The sequence below is a fragment of the Bidens hawaiensis genome, unplaced genomic scaffold (assembly GCF_021521415.1).
Source record: "Bidens hawaiensis isolate Kalapana, Puna unplaced genomic scaffold, B.hawaiensis_p1.1 tig00024513_1, whole genome shotgun sequence".
Taxonomy (NCBI): domain Eukaryota; kingdom Viridiplantae; phylum Streptophyta; class Magnoliopsida; order Asterales; family Asteraceae; genus Bidens; species Bidens hawaiensis.
The window spans coordinates 37,538-57,537 of NW_027493878.1; the positions used below are offsets into that span (position 1 = coordinate 37,538).

Here is a 20,000-nt window from a genome sequence, read left to right on the forward strand (position 1 = left end):
CAAACCCCGAAAAAAATTTGATTTAAAAAAATAATTAAAAAACCTAAAAACCGGTTTCGGTTAACCAGCTTGTAACCGGTTCCAGAGTTCAATACTAAAAACCAGTTTCTAACCCCCGGGTAAATCGGTTCTTTTTTGGATCGGGTTCTAACCGGTTAAAAAATCGGGTAGGATGTGTACCATAGGCTCTATTGAGGATGCAGCCTTATTAGGCTAAAGCTTTAAGCCTTTAACCAAGCAAAGGCCCAAATAATAAGGACTGGAAGCCCAAGCAAGAAAAACTGGATCTCATAAAATGTCGAATAAAAAATAAAAATGAAAGGAAACGTGGACGGCAAGATTCGAACCTGCGCGGGCAAAGCCCACATGATTTCTAGTCATGCCCGATAACCACTCCGGCACATCCACATTTTTGTTATTATTTGAAAAGAATAAGTCAAGATCATATTATTGTTTGAATAAAATGATTAGTATTTGTATTAGAAAATAATAGCGTTATTTATTTGAAGTAAAAATGATTTATGGTATCTTTATAACATCTTGAATACACACACAAAGAGTTGTTTATTTTTAACGTATCTGATTTTCATCTAAGTTATTATGATATATATAAAGTTTAACGTGGATTAAAAACATAAATTATCCGGTAAAGAGACTTATATAGATGTTTGTGTGACTCGTATTCAGCTTAGAGTGTATATCAACATTTTAAAAAACACAAAAAAATAAATACATCACATTGTCATTGAAATTAAAGATATCATCAAGGGGACATCCATCAGTGTCTCATAACCAAAAGGTTGAAGATTTAAACCTACGTCGACAATCACATTGTATATCAAGTATCAACATGTTAAAAAACACTAACAATAAATACATTATAGAAATTAAAAGAAAACAAAAAAATCTTGGTTCAAATAGATGTGTGTCTCATAACTAAAAGGTTGAAGGTTCAAACTCTACTATTAATGTGGGCTGTGATGTATATATTTTGTAGTTTCCATCTTTTGCTACTTAGTTATTCAATTGCAATATTTAAACTTATATATAATAAAATATAGATATAGTGTTACAATTCGTCAAAATATTTGACTGTGAATCAACTTCTCTATTATTAAACACATGTACATTTAATATTTATGGAAAAAAATGACTCACTCCTCTACAAGCCTTTTGTAAAGGGTGAGTACAAGCTTATCCAATAAAGTCATCTAATCCATCTTTGCCAACAAATTGTGACGTGTCCATGAAGTGGATAAGCCTTAGGTTTTTATCACTTTCTTCATCATGCCTAAATCTCAGTTCTTTCTTACTCACACACTTTACCTCCACATAAAGTAATGAAAGAGTGAGTCAAAATGATTAATGTTTTCTTTCCAAAAATAAAAAAGTTGTAGTGATGGTGATGCAACTTTTTTCACATTAGCTAGTGTATATCAAGATTATTCCATTTGGATTCTTGATTTTTGAAACATAAAACGGTATTAATGGTAAATTAATGGAAAATTATAATTATAATATGTTTTAAGTCAATAAAAGGTTGCCACCCCACTAATTAGTTGTTTAAGACACACATCAAGATTCCTCCTTTAGGATTCTTGAATATGATGAGTTGGGTGGTCCTAACTACTTACACATCTGTATCACCTTTTATTATTCTCCTACATTTTGTTGCTAACAATTAATAACCACTTTAAACTACTTTCCCATTCATCTATTATAGAAAATATAATAGAAAATGTTAAAGTAACTAATGTGTTTAAAAATGTTAGGGAATGAAAGCTTAAGTAAGAGAGACAGGGGTGTACGTTTAGCCTAACTCGTTCTTTACTGTTAGTAGATTCATTCTAGATTTGCTCTAAGATCATTCTCTAGATCTCTCTACAAATATTATAGCTTTTTGAGACCCAAAAGAGGTAAAAGATAAGATATATAAATCTTTAGTGGTGCATCATTATATGACTAAATTTGAGCATAAAGACAACAGGGGGCCATTAGCTAGGAAATTTTGAGAATAAAGACAAGGGGGACCATTAGGAAAATTCCATTATCGACCTAGGTCTCTTTCTCCTTTTAACTAGATGACTAACTATGTCGAAAATCGCGTTATATATATGTATACATCTCAATGGAGAAATGAGATAACCCATCAACCATCATCGAATCAAAGATGTGGCGAAAGAAGAAGAAGAAGATGATGATAATGATGGTTATGATAAGAGATCATTCTTCACATGCATAATATGATAAACAATACCCTTTTTTATTTGATTTTTGTATAATCGAATGGATTAGGGAAAACGGGGGATAATAGTAAGAGGCAAGTCATTCAGGCAAAGGGAAGGTGACGCCTTTCTTCCAGAAATTTACTTGTAATTGTTTTGTCTTTGTGTTTCATTTTCTGTTGTCTTTGTTGTGTATGTTATGAGTCGAGTGGGATTTGAGTTGATGTCATCATTATCGTGGTCGAGTTGTAATTTGGTGTGTTGTTTTTCTTTAGGTTTCTATGGTTGATGATGTATTGGTGTCATTCCATGTGAAATCATAGCTATGTTCCCCCCTACAACTCTAATTGAACTTCTTGTTTTGAAATTTCATAGATCTTGCTACATACATTTTTTATGTGTTTCAATTGTTTGCATAGTAATCTTGAAAAGTTGATTTTCAAACTACAATAAGTTTTGGGCATGTTACAAGCGACTTGAATATGGAAAGAACACTGTCATGATGACTTTACACTTCGTATTTACGATTCAGAGATGTTTTATAGTATTATCTTTTAATGCCCAAGGTCAGAACATCAAACCAACCTGACTATAACATTTCATGAAGTGTAAATTGATGGAAACAAAAGGTAGCAAAGAGCCTTGATGGTTAAGCAAAAGAAAATAAAAGAATTGAAATGAAAAGAAAAAGAAAAAAAAGAAAAACCAACACATGAAGCACAAGGTGGAAATCAAGTAAAGTGGCTAGGGTGAACCTTTTGAAAAGAAATGTGTACACAAATAGTTTCAAAAACATATATTATTGAGTCAAAGATCATGTATGCTCCAAATTAATAAATAAAATAACTAGTTATATCCTTTGATATTAACTGAATGGTGTTGTATGATAATTGATAATCATAACATCTACTGATCTACATCTTACACAACCAACAATATTATTGGTTTTGTCTAATGGGAACTTATGACTTTGTTTTAACTAAGTGGGCGAGACTTCTCGGATTCATCCCCATACTACTTCCACTTATAAACTACGCACTTAACTCCGAAGCTTAATCAATAACCATAGCATCTGACCTCTCACGCAACCAATATTATTGGTTTTGTCTAACAATTGTCTTAACCAAGTGGGTGAGACTTCTCGGATTCATCCCTATACTACTACTTATGTACTATGCACTTAACTGCAAAGCTTATCTTGTCCGTATCAAAAACACTCAAAATGTATTGATGGTATACTACTACTCATATACTACGCACTTAACTCTACAAAGCTTTTCTTATCCATATAAAAATCACTCAAAATGTATCGAGGGTATTTAGGGTATTTAAGATCAAACATGACGTATTATGTATGAAGTATGAACACATTTCTCATATTAATGATCACGATCGATGCAGAATTCGTCTAATATGTTATAATAATTCGCGGACTTAACCTCTTTTCCTTTAAACTATAGTCATTATCTAAAGACAAAAGTTGCCACTAAAGGTTAACATATGATCTTAAGAGCTCTTAAGTCTTAACCAACCTTTTCTTATGGGCCAACAATTTCCTAAGAGGCCAAGTCCAAACCGGCTTTAGTACTTTGAGGTTATAATAAAAATATTTAAAGATAACAAAACATTCTTGTTATCCTTTTTATTTGAAAATATTATAATGTTGATGATTTATTAAAAAATCACATGTCCTTTGCCCTTTCGGGTTTTTGATGGGTTATATGATTGAGAAAGTTGTTTACACCAAAGATACACCTACATAGCTACTTGCTAGTATGCATATGCTTACCTTATTTATACTTATTTATTCTAAGAGCATACATTGCATAAAGAACAAATACAAAATTTGATCAATGCTTTACTATCACATTTTAAAGCTAAACACGAGAAAGCGCGTCTTAATAACCAACACGTGTTTAGACCTTTTGCGTTTGATACTTTTGGTTAGGGCTGTCCTAACTTGTCAGCCATGCCATGATAAGACACGATGATTTGTGGTACTAAACATGACCACGACACGATAACTAATCGTGTCAAATTTCTCAAACACGAACATGTTTACTAACAGTTTAACATGTTAAGAGAGTTGTTTAAAGACACAACGAATAATACATGTGTAATGAAACAAAATTTTTCAAAACAAGCATTAAAGTCTTAGTTAATACATAATCCATAACAAATTTGAAACAAAAAACAAAAAATTCATCACATACTTGAAACAGAAAACCATAAAAGCATATCATAACATCCATTAAAAAAATAATATTGGGTTCTGACGTACATGAGAAAAATGTTGTATCCAAGTATGACTTTAGGTTTAAGACTTTAGGAGTGTATATTTATTTATTTATTTTTCTAAATTAAAAATCTGCACAGGTTACTAACAGGTTAACAAGTCATTAACCTGCTAGGACACAAATTTAAACATGTTTTAAATAGGTGGACATGTTTAAGACATGAAACATGTTAACTCAAACCCAAACCTATTAAAACTCGTACCGTGTCGTGTTAACATGTCTGTGTCATAAATTGACAACCCTACTTTTGGTTTGTCTGTGCTTGAGACTACGGAGCTACTTGGTCATGCTCAGTGGGTCATGGATCATAAATAGTAATGTTATTACCCCAAGATCTATAAATATAATTTAAAATGATTAGTTTTGCCATTCAGGAAGGACTAACGACACAGCTTGTTACCAGTTTGCCTTCCATTTCGATGTAAACACTACTCGATATTGAGTCATGATTAAACTATAGTATTATTATAGGCCACCTTATCGTCATTTCCTTTCAATGGAGCACTTTGACGGGATTTTTGCTTGGTCGGTTTACTTTTCTTTTTATAGAAACCTATGATTGATTGCATTTATTTATAATTTATAAACAATAATTATATACTGAGTTATAGGAGAAAACAAAAAACTTTAGGAAATAGTGAAATAACATATCATATATAAATCTTTTTTTTTATAAATTTTATCCGTTTATTAAAAACTTAATAAACGTGTTAAGTACCAACAGTACCTCTTTTCATGCTTCATTGGTTTATAAGAAATAGATGAAATGTTTTGTGTCTAGGCGATCCGTCATTTGAAATGACAAATACTAACATTGTTGTAGACTATGTCAGTGTTTGTCTAGTGAGTTGAACAATTCCGTTGCGTTCTACTATTTCAAATAAAGGAACCAACATGAAACACATTCCGTCATTTCAAATGACGGGGATCATGAACGGTGCAAAGTCAAGTAAGATGCTCAAGGGACAATACTGTAATGGTTCCGATGTTGAAATGACAGATTAGGTATGTTTTACAGTGGTTCCATCATTTGTAATAGTGAAACATGTGTAAATTGTCTAACTCAGCAAATAATCACTTATATTTAGTATGCAACAATGCTAGGATCTACTATTCCAAATGACAAATAATTGAGACACCAATACAGGTTTATATTATGTTAGAAACCATTTAAGCTTTTCTTTTTCTCCTATTTTCCAAACAAAGAATAAAACAAAAGTCCACTTTTTATGCTTTATAAAATCACAAATTGTTTTGACCAGTGCAAGGACTCCTCTCCGGGCCCAATTGTGAAGCCCTTTTTAATGGCCCAAGCCCAATATTAAATGGCATGTAGAAATAAAACTCATTAAAATATAGCAACATGCCAAGTTGCCAACACATGTGACAAACATGTAGTATAGTAGTAAACCATATAACTTACCTTACACAGACTAATAACTTATTATACAGACTCTGCTTATTCAAAATTTACATGGATCACAATATTAACAATAGCTTCATATAGTTACTCAACCAACCAAGCGATAACTCGGCCTAAGTGACATTATTTTGTAGTAACACATCCTTATATTTTTCACAGATCATGTTCATAAAACTTATAGTTTTACCAACTAATCCCATTATCGCATATAAGAAAAAGTAGCCGCTCAAGCTGCAATGGATTGGTAACCATCTTCGCTTCGTTTCCTTCTTTGATAAGCGACTAAAACAGCCGCACATATTGCCAATCCGAAAACAGCTAAACCCCAAGAGAAGATTAGCACTTTCAAATCTTCATACACCTAAAAACCAAATAATAAAAATTTAACTTAGTGTAACATTCGAATAATATATAAAGAGTGAACTGCAGTTTTCGTCACTGTGGGTTGTCTAAATCTGCAGTTTTAGTCCAGTAGTTTTAAATTTGCGATTTTCGTCCCCGTGGTTTCATTTAACTTGCAATTAAACCCGAATTCACTAATCTCGTTAAGTCTAATCCATCAGTGTGCCCTTCACGTGAGGGCAATTTTGTCCTTTTTTCCCAAATACACCCCCGCCCCTCACGTGAGTGGGCTTGCGGATTAGGACAGAGGTTTATTTGGGGAGAAAAAGAACAAAACTGTCCCTCACTCTGCTGAGTTTAACGACCAGACTTAACGAGGTTAGTGAATTCGGGTTTCACTGCAAGTGTAATGAAACCACAGGGATGAAAATCGTAAATTTGAAACTATTGGAATAAAACCACAGATTTGGACAAACCACGTGGACGAAAACCGCAGGTTACTCATATATAAATGGTATAGATTGAAATCTTACTTGAACCGAATGATTTAATTCTAAAGAAGACTCGGCAACAAGAATATAGAACAGTCCCATAACTCCGGTATGACTCTTTACCGTGCTGTAGTTAGACTCCAAAGTTAAAACTTCGCCTTTAGCTATCTTCACGGACCCCGGTTTAGGATAACAAGTGGACATTCCTACAATGTAACCAGCTTCGTCCCCTGCATCGTTTCCTTTTCCATATATAGGTTTAGACGAGCAAACTACTCGTCCATCCTCTCCATATAGAGCAGAACCTATACCGCCACTATGCTGGTGTGCAACACCGTAAACAACATCACCGGCAATTGGGAACTTCACACTTGACCTTCTGCTGCTGGTGTAGTCATTAGTAGCAATTCCAGTGGTAGATTTTTCAATATCGTACTCGATCTGTACGTTGACAGTTAAATTATTTACCAAGATAACAAAAGGGCTTCAACTTTTTACTACAAAAATGATAATTGTTTACTAAGAAAACAAAAAGATTCATTTTTTTTACTAAAAAGATGATAGTTATTTACCAACATAGCAAAAGGCTTCAATTTTCTACTAAAAAAATAATATTAATTTACCAAGATAACAAAAAGCTTCAATTTTTTTTTTTCTAAAAAGATGATATTTATTTACCAAGATAACAAAAAGCTTCAACTTATTGTACAAAAAATATGATATTTATTTACCAAGATAACAAAAAAAAAATTTCTTACAGGATGATAATTATCTACCAAGATAACAAAAAGCTTCATTTTTTGTATTAAAAAGATGATAATTATCTACCATGATAACAAAAAAACTTCAAATTTTTACTAAAAAGATGATAATTATCTACCAACTACCAAGATAACAAAAAGCTTCAATTTTTTTACTTACAGGACGATAATTATCTACCAAGATAACAAAAGGCTTCAATTCTTTACTTATAGGATGATAATTATTTACCAAGATAACAAAAAACTTTAATTTTTTGTACTAAAAAGATGATATTTATTTACGAAGATAACAAAAAGCTTCAATTTTTTTACTTACAAGATGATAATTATCTACCAAGAGATAACAAAAAGCTTCAATTTTTTACTTACAAGATGATAATTATCTACCATGATAACAAAAAATTTCAGATTTTTACTAAAAAGATGATAAATTGTTTACCAGATGAATCAGATGACAAAAAGCTTCAATTTTTTACTAAAAAGACTATTAAGTATTTTACCAAGATAACAAAAGATCACAAGATTTTACTAAAAGAGTTGACTTTTGTAAGTCTAATGTCAAAAGATGATCACTATCTATTAAGTCAAAAGATGAGTTCCAAGCTAACTTACAAGACAATCATGGATTCCTGTTTTTTCCCAAGTATCAGTCACATCAAATATGAAGATTTTAACGGGTACAATGGCGTCGCTCCAATCGACCCACTTAACCGTGTACCTCAAGTAAAGGCTTCTTTGGACACTTTCAACCCCATTTTTCACTTTGCATTGTACTCCATCATAGCAACAAAACAACCCTCCCGCGTAACTTGGATCCATTTGTCGTCCGTATTCATCAATTGTCACATTATATAACTTGCATCTGCATGAAAATTATATAAAACCCTTTATGTTTTAGTTTTCTTAAAAAAATATTATATATTTTAATTTTTTTTATATATATTTAAATAAAGGGGCCCATTTCTACTCGCTCCGAGGCTTTAGATTATTTTCAGGATTCTCGGAGACAGCTCTGCATGCAATAAACAAAAAAAATGATTTTAATTACATGATACCTGCATTCGGTACACCCCATTGGATCTACTGCACCTCGAGTGTCGATAGCATGGATATTAAACAACCATTTCTCTTCATAACCTGCAGGAACTTCAAGCGGATTACCAACTTCAATCCCATACGGATCAGGCACACGCGTGGACGTTTTTCGTGTTTCGGATCCCAATCCAAAAAACTGAGTAAGACCATTATTGCATACTCCATCATTCCCAGCAATGATGAAATCTGAATTGTGAAACCCGAGATTACTACTATATTTTTTATCGTCAACGCCTATTCGTTCATAGTATCGTACGGCAACCCAGTGATGGAGATAAGTATCTTGAAGCGGAACAGGGTTCCCTGCTTCATCAACAACTTCAGCATTGAAACTTTTTAACGCGATATGACCTTTTGGAAACTCGATGTCGTGGTAGAACTTGTTTGAAACCGAACCCGGATGTTGGGTTATTTTGGGTGATAGATACACCATGGATTTTAACCCGTTTTCATCGATTGTTACACGAGCTTCTGAATTTTGAGTGCACGTTGATAATATCGCGATAGCTAATATGAACACCACACTTTGAATAACATGTGACATCTTTAATCCTTGATGTCAATTAATCTGAAAAAAAAAAATATAAATACTTAAACTTTGGTTATACCAAAACAACACATGATTTGGTATTGCATATTAGGTAGATTAAACAAACAACTAATTGAAAACTAATGCTTCAAGATTATCATAACAGTAACTAAAATACTAAAATTAAAACTTAGTGGTTCATCAAAACACGTGATGAGTTTGGATTGAATAACTCTCAGTCTTATGAACCGGAAAAATATAACTTTAAAACTGATTTCAAACTCTTAACAATAATCATAACTTTAATCAATTTATATATATATACCATGACTCCGTACAATTACAGATGAACTCAAAGTCCTTATTATGTTTATCTACTAATCTAATTAACTATCATAATTCATAAATCAAATACAACTCATTTAACAGTTCCATAACTGATTCGATTAATTAACCCAATTCCATAACTCAAAACCGGCCCATCAACCCAACCCGACACCATCTTATGTTAGAGTGGGAATTACGTCCAACAATTCACTATTTCTTGAATTGAAGTCACCAAGGAACAATATTAAAAGCATCTTGTAAGAACAAGTCATATTGCAATATACCGAAAACCTATTTCATTTTAATATTTTTTTTAATAAAACTCTTTTTTAAACCGAGCCAATGTTGGACGTAATTTCGGACTCTAAGACACAATTTTGTGAACTGTCAAAGCGCCTTCATCTCTACTTTATCTCTATAAGAATGGTGCGTTCCGAGGTGTGAAGTGGGAGGGACCCATAATGACAAGTCGGTCATAGTTGGGTACTTGGGTTATGTTTTCTAATTATTATGTAATTATAATTAGTAATGCATTGGCTAACAAATTAGGTTAGTCTATATAAACCGAGTTATGGTTAGACATTAAGAAAACACACGTGATGCAACCCACCAAAAGAACACACGAGGTGCAAACGAGTTAGCGTCTGAGAGTTGTAATCAGCTTTTTGAGTTATATTTTCTAATTAATATGAATGATGGTTAGTCGTTCACTTCGTGTTTAGTTATCGATCGGGACTTGAGCCAAACCATCTCGGTTTAAAACCGAGCCTAGCCGAGCTCATAACCCTCGCTCGGTTTCAAGACCGAGCCATGCCATCAGCTTGGTTTAAAACCGAGCCAAGCCAAAGCTCATAATTTTCGCTCAGTTTCAAACTGAGCCGAGCTTGCCGTGAACAGCCCAACAAGAAAGTATTCAAAAACTAATAATCAATCAAGAACACCCATGAATGAATGAATATGATTAAACTAAAAAAAATAATTAATCTCTTACCTTAGAACAAACAAAGTCTTGGATATTACATATTACAATAGATTTGATGAAACTGAAAGTCTTAAAAACAGTTGTGTGACGGCATCGCTTACGTAACCAACAAATAATAATAATAATAATTTGTGTAATCTAGAGACTTACGTGGCTTGGTGGGGATGAAGAAACGATTTAATCTAAGTGGTTGTGTTTGTGTTTGTGTTTTGTTTGATGTTTGTAAATATATGACCGATTGGTGTATTATCTGACAATGAAAAGAGGACAGATGAGGGTCGTTGTCGAATTTATATCATATTATTATTTTAATTTAAAGCTTCTATTGATGATAGCGTACCGTAGTGTGAACGATAGCATGAATAAATCAATCAAAGGTTTGTTTTTTTCAATCTATAATTAATCACAACATACGTCAGCACAGTGTGGAACATGGAAACTGGTAAGCGCGTAAGATATTAACTTGTATTGAATTAATAAAAACGATAGTAATTGTATACTTGAATTAAGAAAAATAAAATAATCGTTTTTTGTGAGTTTTTTAAAAGAATATCAGTTTATGAAAAAGTTACATAATTATCGTTTAGAAATCGTGGAGACAGGGAGGGGGAGTTGGTTTAACAATGAATTTAAAATAAATATACGGGTGAATATGTAAGTAGTCTTTAAAGAACCAAAACTTGGGTAAAGATGATGTGACAAAATTGTACATGTTTTTAAATAATCACAAAAATTAGTGGACGATTGTGCGTAAAAGACAAATTTTGTGATACCCGGTAAAATAAAAGGTATTATTATATTTCATAAACGAGATTAAGACATGTTTAGGCCGGATTAAGTGAAGATTAAGACCCATATATTAAATATAGTATTTTAACCTAAGAATGAAGGGATTATATACATTGTAAAACATGTGAGAAGTGAGACAGAATAAAGAAATTCCGGTGATAAATAACGGAGAAACGAACGAATTCGGTTAAACATGTGAAAATTCAACCCGACATTCAAGAAAGTTTCCAGGGGTGAATCCATTTGAATATTTTAGAGGATCGAAAACCGAGAACGCAGGTGAAAACATGGCTCAATTCAGAGTTATAACGAAGCGGGAAAATGCAAATTAGTACTTTCGAACACGGTCGTTAAAGCACATGTACCGATGAGCTTGTAAAAGTTGATATTATCTCCGTATTTGAGGTTTATTATTTAGATAAATTAAGTCAAATAGACACCATAATTTTGGATGAGTTGTTTTTGGGAAAAAACAACACTAGTTTTATTAAGTTCGGAATAACACGAAACCGACACCGGGGTAACGATCGTCAATAACTTATTAACGGGAATAATAAGTCAACGAGAAAAATTTAAGTGGAGAACCGAATAAGAATAAGTATTTTGACGAATTGTATTTGGAAAATAGAACGCCACTCGAAGTAGCGGGTTCGTTGGAGCGAGAAACCGAAACACGATCGAAAAACTCGTTTAAATCCGGCGCCTATATAAGGAGGGTTACCCCCACTTTACACCCAATTTAAGTTCATAAATCTGCATTTTAGAGAGAAGCTACAGGAATCCGGCAAGGTGGCCGGCGGTGGTTCGCGGCGGCCGGCGGAGGTCCGACACGGTGGTCCGGTGGCGACCGAAGTCCGTCTTCTACCCGGAACCATTTTTCGACGTCCCGAACGCGATGGTAAGCTCCGTTTGTCCTAAATCTGAGTTTAAGTTTGTTAAAAACTCGTTTTAAAATCTGGACAGATTGTAATAGTTTTGCATGTCCGCAAAGATCGGTCTATAACTAAAGATCTAACGGTCCGATCATCTTGATATTTTTATAGAGGGTTCATAACCCATAGATAATCATTTTGAACGGTGAAGATGAGGATCGGACCTGTGACATCTGACCCGATCCGACCCGACCCAGGTACCCGTTTCTCCGATCCGATCTCTTTCTTTTATGATTTAATATTTATTTATACTTATACTTTATTTTTAATAATAATATTTTCCTTTCCGCCTCTTCCTCTCTTTTCCTTCCCGCCGTCCCGTCCCTCTTCTTCTCTCCGCCTTCTTTTCTCTCTTGTCGCCGTCCCGCCCTTAAGCCTTGAACCCCTTCTCTTTTTTTTTTGTGTCCTTTGTTTCTTCCCGCCTAAGGTTGTCAGCGCAGCTCCACGCGCCAGACTCCTTACAAGGAAGCCTGCGTGATGACCAGTTGTTCCTGCGATACGCGAGGCGAACTGTTCTCGCAGCGCGCTAAGAATTGTAGTTCTTCTCGCAGCGCGCTAAGAACGGTAGTTCTTCCCGCGACGCGCTAAGAATTGTAGTTCTTCTCGTAGCGCGCTAAGAACGGAAGTTCTTCCCGCGGCGCGCTAAGGATAATAATTCTTCCCGCGGCGCGCTAAGGATAATAGTTCTTCCCGCGGCGCGCTAAGGTTTGTTCTGTCAGCCTTCGCCCTCGCGCGTGCGCTCGAGCCTTCTCGCGCTAAACCCCTTTGAGTTTTCTTCTGTTTAATCTAGCCGTTTGCTTTTGTGATGTCTTATCTTCTGTGCTGTTGACCTGACCTATCTTATGTCTGAAAAGTTACTTTCGGCGCAGCATGCGCACCAACCCCATTGGTTGACAGAAAAAGTGACTGACATTATCTTTTGAGATCTGCTTTTCCATGCTTGACCAGTACCTTTATCTGACCCTCCCATGCCTGTTTACTGTTACCTGTCAGCTTTTCCTTTGCCCCCTGCAGCTGCCATATCTTTTGATATCTTTTGCTTTTGGAATCTTTTGCTTTTTGAGATCTTTTCCCCTTTTCTAGGGATTGTGTTCCCTAGGGTTTCTCTATAAATAATAATCTTATTTTCTTTCTAACACATCACACACAAACACTTAATTTAACCTCCTCCTTGCTCTCTCTGCCGCCTCCCTCTCTGCCTCCGTCTTCCTCCCTGTTCTGCCCTGCTTTTCCGGTAATATATATTATATATAATAATTTACTTATTAATTATGCTAACTTAAAATCAAGACTTAAAACCAATCATTAAAACAATAATCTTATTTATAGGTTAACTTGTGCTTGTTTAAAGTTGGTTCTTGCTTTATCTTACACCGCATCGTTTGTCAAGTGAGTAATCTCGTACCTAATCCCTTTTTATTTTTAATGTTTTGGGATGTTCATGTGTTCATACAAACTTAGAGTCTTAAACTTGTTTATGAACTTTAGTCGCGCAGTATCCCATGTGTTGAGGACGTAGACTTGGCTGTTTATTTGTATGTGTCATTAACCGTCTTGTCGGTCTATTCCGCAGTTCTCATGGTACCATTAGATGAACACGGGAGAACAATCGTTTATGATTTTCTCTTTTGTTTACACTTGCACAGTCTTTCTTGTTTGTGAGCTCAATTGTGAGCACTGGCAGTCTATGAATCTTAGAGTTGGTCCCGATCAGATTACACCCTTGTTGAAAACCAGACATACACATGTTGCGCGCAGATTTATTGTTATCTATGTATTGTATTAAACTTGATTTCTCACCAACACGCAAGTGTTTGACGTTTTATTTTAACACATGTTCAGGTTTGCTGTAGCTACTTTTGGAGCTTGTGGACACGTAGGACGTTTTTTTACTTTTGGACCTAGATTAAAATGTATCAAGACAAGTTATTATTGTTCGAATATTTTGTCTTATAATATATTGATTTATGTTGATTTATGTTATCTTGTGTTTACGTTGCGCGTGCGTGAATGAATATATTTATTAAATATTGACACCCAATAGTGTCACGAGTAATGAAACAATATGTGGCGCCCCGATGTATAATCCGCCTTTGGTCGGGGTGTTACAGGACCTACTTAAGCTGGGTTTCTAAACCCGTTTTAGTGTTCAGCTCCCTGGCGGATTTTGAAAACACAGCTCTAATGAAATGCAGATTATCGGAGATCTGACCATTGGATATAGCTGAAAGTTTCGGTGAAACTTCCTAACATATAGATATTTAATTCCACAGAATGGATCGATGATCAGAAGTTTAGATGGTGAGTTATAAGCTTCGTAAGTTACTGGTCGGATTATAAAACGAACATAGTTTCTTAAAACGAGTTGCATGTAGGTTTTGAGGTATCGTATGGACGATACGAGACCGGAGAAACGTTCGTGTCGCAAAAACGAACGCGTTGGTATATCCGGATCACATTGCATGCGGGTTTTGAGTAGATTTCTAGACTCGAACCGTACAAGAGGAGGTAATTCTTTTATATATTTAAGTGTTGGAAAAGATAGCTAACGAGAGATTAATATAAAAAAATTGTTATTGAAAATGATATCGGAAATAACCTGGACAATGAAAATCTTGTTAATAATTATTTAGAAAACCGCTAGATAACATCGAGTGATAAAAATGGTACAACTGAGACTTGGACGATTTCGTGCGTTAGTATATATTTATACACACGATATTTGGACTGAAATAGTTTAGCCTGGGACCACAATAAATATAAAGTAAATAAATAAATAAATACTTTTAGAACATGTAAACTTTTATATAAAATATGAAAACAAAGTTTTTGTATTAAGAATATTACGTTTCGGTATAAATAATAATAACGATTATATTATGTTTTGTTAAAAAGAGTGGTAAATAATATATTTGTAAAAAATCAAACACGCGTCTTTTAATAAAAGAATATTATATTTTAAAATAAATATATATACCTTTATTAAATAACGTCCAAGTGTAGTTTCGAAATCATATATTAGTTTTATAACGATTATTTAAAACTAGAGTGTTCCAATATATTCATAAGATATTTCAAAACATTCGATTCAGTTACGATTTTTTCTAAACAATAAAAGTTCATAATTTAGTTATTAAAATTATAATAAAATAGACACGTAAGGATAAATAAATTAAGTTATGATAGGATTCCATTTGTATCTATATTTATGTGTTAATATACTTGATATTAAACATAGGGATCCGGTTATCATTTGGATGACTATTAATAAGATCTTGACGTTGATTGGTATATTATCACATTTAAATGTTATTTGAGCCGAGGCAAAGGTGAGTTTTCTCGTGAATCCCCACTTTTAAATGTTTTAATGATTTATAAATGTTTTTGGGGGAAAAATATGTAAAGAAAGGCCTATATATTTTACAAATTGTGTTAAATAGGATGAGTCATTATGAAAGGAAAAACCGTTAACCTAGAGAGAAAGGGCCTAAAAATATTGGTAATATTGGTAGATCTATCGGGGCGACGCCCCCCACTCTTCCAGTCGCTCTGGTTGAAAATGTGGGAATAATTTGATTTTGGTATGTATCAGGTTTATCATATTGATAGTCATACATGTGTTGTACTCTTTGCTCGTTTACAACTAACACGTTTTGTTTAAGAAATATATAGCTATGTTTGGAAAAGTGGAAATTAAATTCTCATTGAAAAGAATGGTGAATAATGAATATTACCATTGAAAAGAATGGTGAATAACGTAATTTCGGACTCTAAGACACAATTTTGTGAACTGTCAAAGAGCCTTCATCTCTACTTTATCTCTATAAGAATGGTGCGTTCCGAGGTGTGAAGTGGGAGGGACCCATAATGACAAATCGGTCATAGTTGGGTACTTGGGTTATGTTTTCTAATTATTATGTAATTATAATTAGTAATGCATTGGCTAACAAATTAGGTTAGTCTATATAAACCGAGTTATGGTTAGACATTAAGAAAACACACGTGATGCAACCCACCAAAAGAACACACGAGGTGCAAACGAGTTAGCGTCTGAGAGTTGTAATCAGCTTTTTGAGTTATATTTTCTAATTAATATGAATGATGGTTAGTCGTTCACTTCGTGTTTAGTTATCGATCGGGACTTGAGCCAAACCATCTCGGTTTAAAACCGAGCCTAGCCGAGCTCATAACCCTCGCTCGGTTTCAAGACCGAGCCATGCCATCAGCTTGGTTTAAAACCGAGCCAAGCCAAAGCTCATAATTTTCGCTCAGTTTCAAACTGAGCCGAGCTTGCCGTGAACAGCCCAACAAGAAAGTATTCAAAAACTAATAATCAATCAAGAACACCCATGAATGAATGAATATGATTAAACTAAAAAAAATAATTAATCTCTTACCTTAGAACAAACAAAGTCTTGGATATTACATATTACAATAGATTTGATGAAACTGAAAGTCTTAAAAACAGTTGTGTGACGGCATCGCTTACGTAACCAACAAATAATAATAATAATAATAATTTGTGTAATCTAGAGACTTACGTGGCTTGGTGGGGATGAAGAAACGATTGAATCTAAGTGGTTGTGTTTGTGTTTGTGTTTTGTTTGATGTTTGTAAATATATGACCGATTGGTGTATTATCTGACAATGAAAAGAGGACAGATGAGGGTCGTTGTCGAATTTATATCATATTATTATTTTAATTTAAAGCTTCTATTGATGATAGCGTACCGTAGTGTGAACGATAGCATGAATAAATCAATCAAAGGTTTGTTTTTTTCAATCTATAATTAATCACAACATACGTCAGCACAGTGAAACTGGTAAGCGCGTAAGATATTAACTTGTATTGAATTAATAAAAACGATAGTAATTGTATACTTGAATTAAGAAAAATAAAATACTCGTTTTTTGTGAGTTTTTTAAAAGAATATCAGTTTATGAAAAAGTTACATAATTATCGTTTAGAAATCGTGGAGACAGGGAGGGGGAGTTGGTTTAACAATGAATTTAAAATAAATATACGGGTGAATATGTAAGTAGTCTTTAAAGAACCAAAACTTGGGTAAAGATGATGTGACAAAATTGTACATGTTTTTAAATAATCACAAAAATTAGTGGACGGTTGTGCGTAAAAGACAAATTTTGTGATACCCGGTAAAATAAAAGGTATTATTATATTTCATAAACGAGATTAAGACATGTTTAGGCCGGATTAAGTGAAGATTAAGACCCATATATTAAATATAGTATTTTAACCTAAGAATGAAGGGATTATATACATTGTAAAACATGTGAGAAGTGAGACAGAATAAAGAAATTCCGGTGATAAATAACGGAGAAACGAACGAATTCGGTTAAACATGTGAAAATTCAACCCGACATTCAAGAAAGTTTCCAGGGGTGAATCCATTTGAATATTTTAGAGGATCGAAAACCGAGAACGCAGGTGAAAACATGGCTCAATTCAGAGTTATAACGAAGCGGGAAAATGCAAATTAGTACTTTCGAACACGGTCGTTAAAGCACATGTACCGATGAGCTTGTAAAAGTTGATATTATCTCCGTATTTGAGGTTTATTATTTAGATAAATTAAGTCAAATAGACACCATAATTTTGGATGAGTTGTTTTTGGGAAAAAACAACACTAGTTTTATTAAGTTCGGAATATTGGTAATATTGGTAGATCTATATGAAAGGAAAAACCGTTAACCTAGAGAGAAAGGGCCTAAAAATATTGGTAATATTGGTAGATCTATCGGGGCGACGCCCCCCACTCTTCCAGTCGCTCTGGTTGAAAAGGTGGGAATAATTTGATTTTGGTATGTATCAGGTTTATCATATTGATAGTCATACATGTGTTGTACTCTTTGCTCGTTTACAACTAACACGTTTTGTTTAAGAAATATATAGCTATGTTTGGAAAAGTGGAAATTAAATTCTCATTGAAAAGAATGGTGAATAATGAATATTACCATTGAAAAGAATGGTGAATAACGAAATTTTTTTTTTTATCATTGATAAGAATGATGAATAAATGGGAGTAAAGTCGGGAACTGTTACACCCCGGATTTCTTTTATTAATTGAAAAACTCACCAACATTCGTGTTGACAAAATTATTTTAACATACTTTTCAGGTGAATGAAGAAAATGGATGCTTCGTGAAGGATTTGGGAAAATGGTGTTGTACGTTTGAATGAATGATAGTTGGACTTGTAATTTAAAATAGAATCGTGCATGTATGACACGTGTAAAACTCTGATATTTAATAAAGTCCAACTTATGGTTAATATGATTGGTTGAACAGCGTCTGTCACCACCCAAATTAACTAAATTAAGTCTTCCGTTGCCAAGTTAACGATTTTAGGGTGTGACAAATTTGCCCTCTTAAACTATTAACCACATGCATTGAGTGTTGCGCAATTAGCGTTTACCTACTAGTTGAAATAGCCTGTTAGTTTTTTTTTTGTCAACAACGTCTAATTGTGTTGTACCCTTGTATATGCCACAACAATCACACTTGAGAAGAACTTTGATCACATGACATGTAAAAAAGGGCCTTGTATACGTCTAATTGTGTTGTACCCTTGTATAAGCCACAACAATCTTACTTTTTATGATTTTTAGTGTAAAAAAGGCCCGGTTAAGGTTTAGTTTGATGTAGCGATTTCTAATTGGCTCAGTTTGAAATGTTTACGGTCTTGTAAGATAAAAGACCATGTTCGTTTTGAGAAAAGAAAATAGTTAAATATGTCTTTTTTGAAAAATGAAAAAATGTAGTCAAACATGTATACTTTGATAATTTTCCTTTGAAGTCTCACTGAAGTACTATACTACGTTTTCGTTATACGATAACTAGTGGCGAAATATACTTAGGGCCGGGGTGGCACCCCCCTGTTTTTTCGCATTGGTTTAAATTGACCAGTTTTCGTCTGAAATTTTTTATACATAGTGTAAATTTAACAGTTTCTGATCGAAAATTTGAGCCCGTCCCTCGTTTGTGAATTTTTTTTAATGCATTTTGAGCCCCCTCCCTCCCCTCTCTCCCCTGTATCTTAGTCCAAGCTTTGCCACCATGATATTAATCACAATTTTTAGTCTTCAAGTAGTATAAAAGTCAAGTTAAGTACATAAAGTTCAATTTAGTTAAACGAATAACTTTATTATAAAAACAATTGCATCAAAATATTAGGGGTGCTATAACAGCAATGTGAAGTATTATCATGAACCACCACTTGCTACCATCACGAACCACCAGTTGCTAGTTGCTACCATCATGAACCTCCATATGTTATTGCTGTGATCCACCACCAATATACCCTTGTGACTTGTGAGTACCCAAGTGAACCCAAGAAAGTGAGAAACCTTAGGCGAAAGAATAAAAACGAAGAACATTGAGAAGAAATAAATAGTTATGGTGCGATAGTTAGATTGAACGAAAATGAGTGAGAAGAGGAAAGCAGTTCTAGGGGGTGTTTGGCCTAGCTTTTTTTTTTTTTTTTTATAAAATAAGCTTAACTTGGTGTTTGGTTTAGCTTTTTTAGCTTATGCTTATAAGCTTATATAAGCTAATTTGAATAAGCTTATTTGAAGATGGTTTTTTAGCTTATTTGAATAAGCTTATTTGTTTAAGGGTGTAAATTACTCATTTGCCTTCAAATGGTGATGGATTAGTAATATTGAAGCAACTTATAACTAAAACAAATTAAAGAATGATGGATTTAACAACTTATTAAGATGTATAATCAACTTGTAGAATATAAGCTACTCCAAACACTTAAGAAGAGCTTATCAAATAATAGAAA

At 33.8% G+C, this 20,000-nt stretch overlaps 1 protein-coding gene and 1 non-coding gene across 3 annotated transcripts; both read right to left on the reverse strand.

Moving 5' to 3' along the window:
* Positions 1–326: 326 nt before the first annotated feature.
* Positions 327–408, reverse strand: TRNAS-AGA (transfer RNA serine (anticodon AGA)). Its single transcript has one exon. It is a non-coding gene; the product is annotated as a tRNA-Ser (tRNA).
* A 5,623-nt stretch (positions 409–6,031) lies between these two features.
* On the reverse strand, positions 6,032–10,665 carry LOC143569500 (uncharacterized). 2 transcript variants are annotated; one of them, XM_077055388.1, is made up of 5 exons: positions 10,482–10,665; positions 8,595–9,202; positions 8,152–8,401; positions 6,821–7,219; positions 6,032–6,306 (listed from the first exon to the last, which is right to left on the reverse strand). In XM_077055388.1, the coding sequence occupies exons 2-5, from the start codon at positions 9,176–9,178 to the stop codon at positions 6,172–6,174; spliced, it is 1,368 nt and encodes a 455-aa protein (XP_076911503.1). In that variant the 5' UTR covers positions 9,179–9,202; positions 10,482–10,665; the 3' UTR covers positions 6,032–6,171. The 2 variants fall into 2 exon arrangements, with proteins under 2 accessions (XP_076911503.1, XP_076911504.1); XM_077055389.1 differs by lacking the exon at positions 10,482–10,665 and having other exon boundaries at positions 8,595–9,217.
* Positions 10,666–20,000: the final 9,335 nt, after the last annotated feature.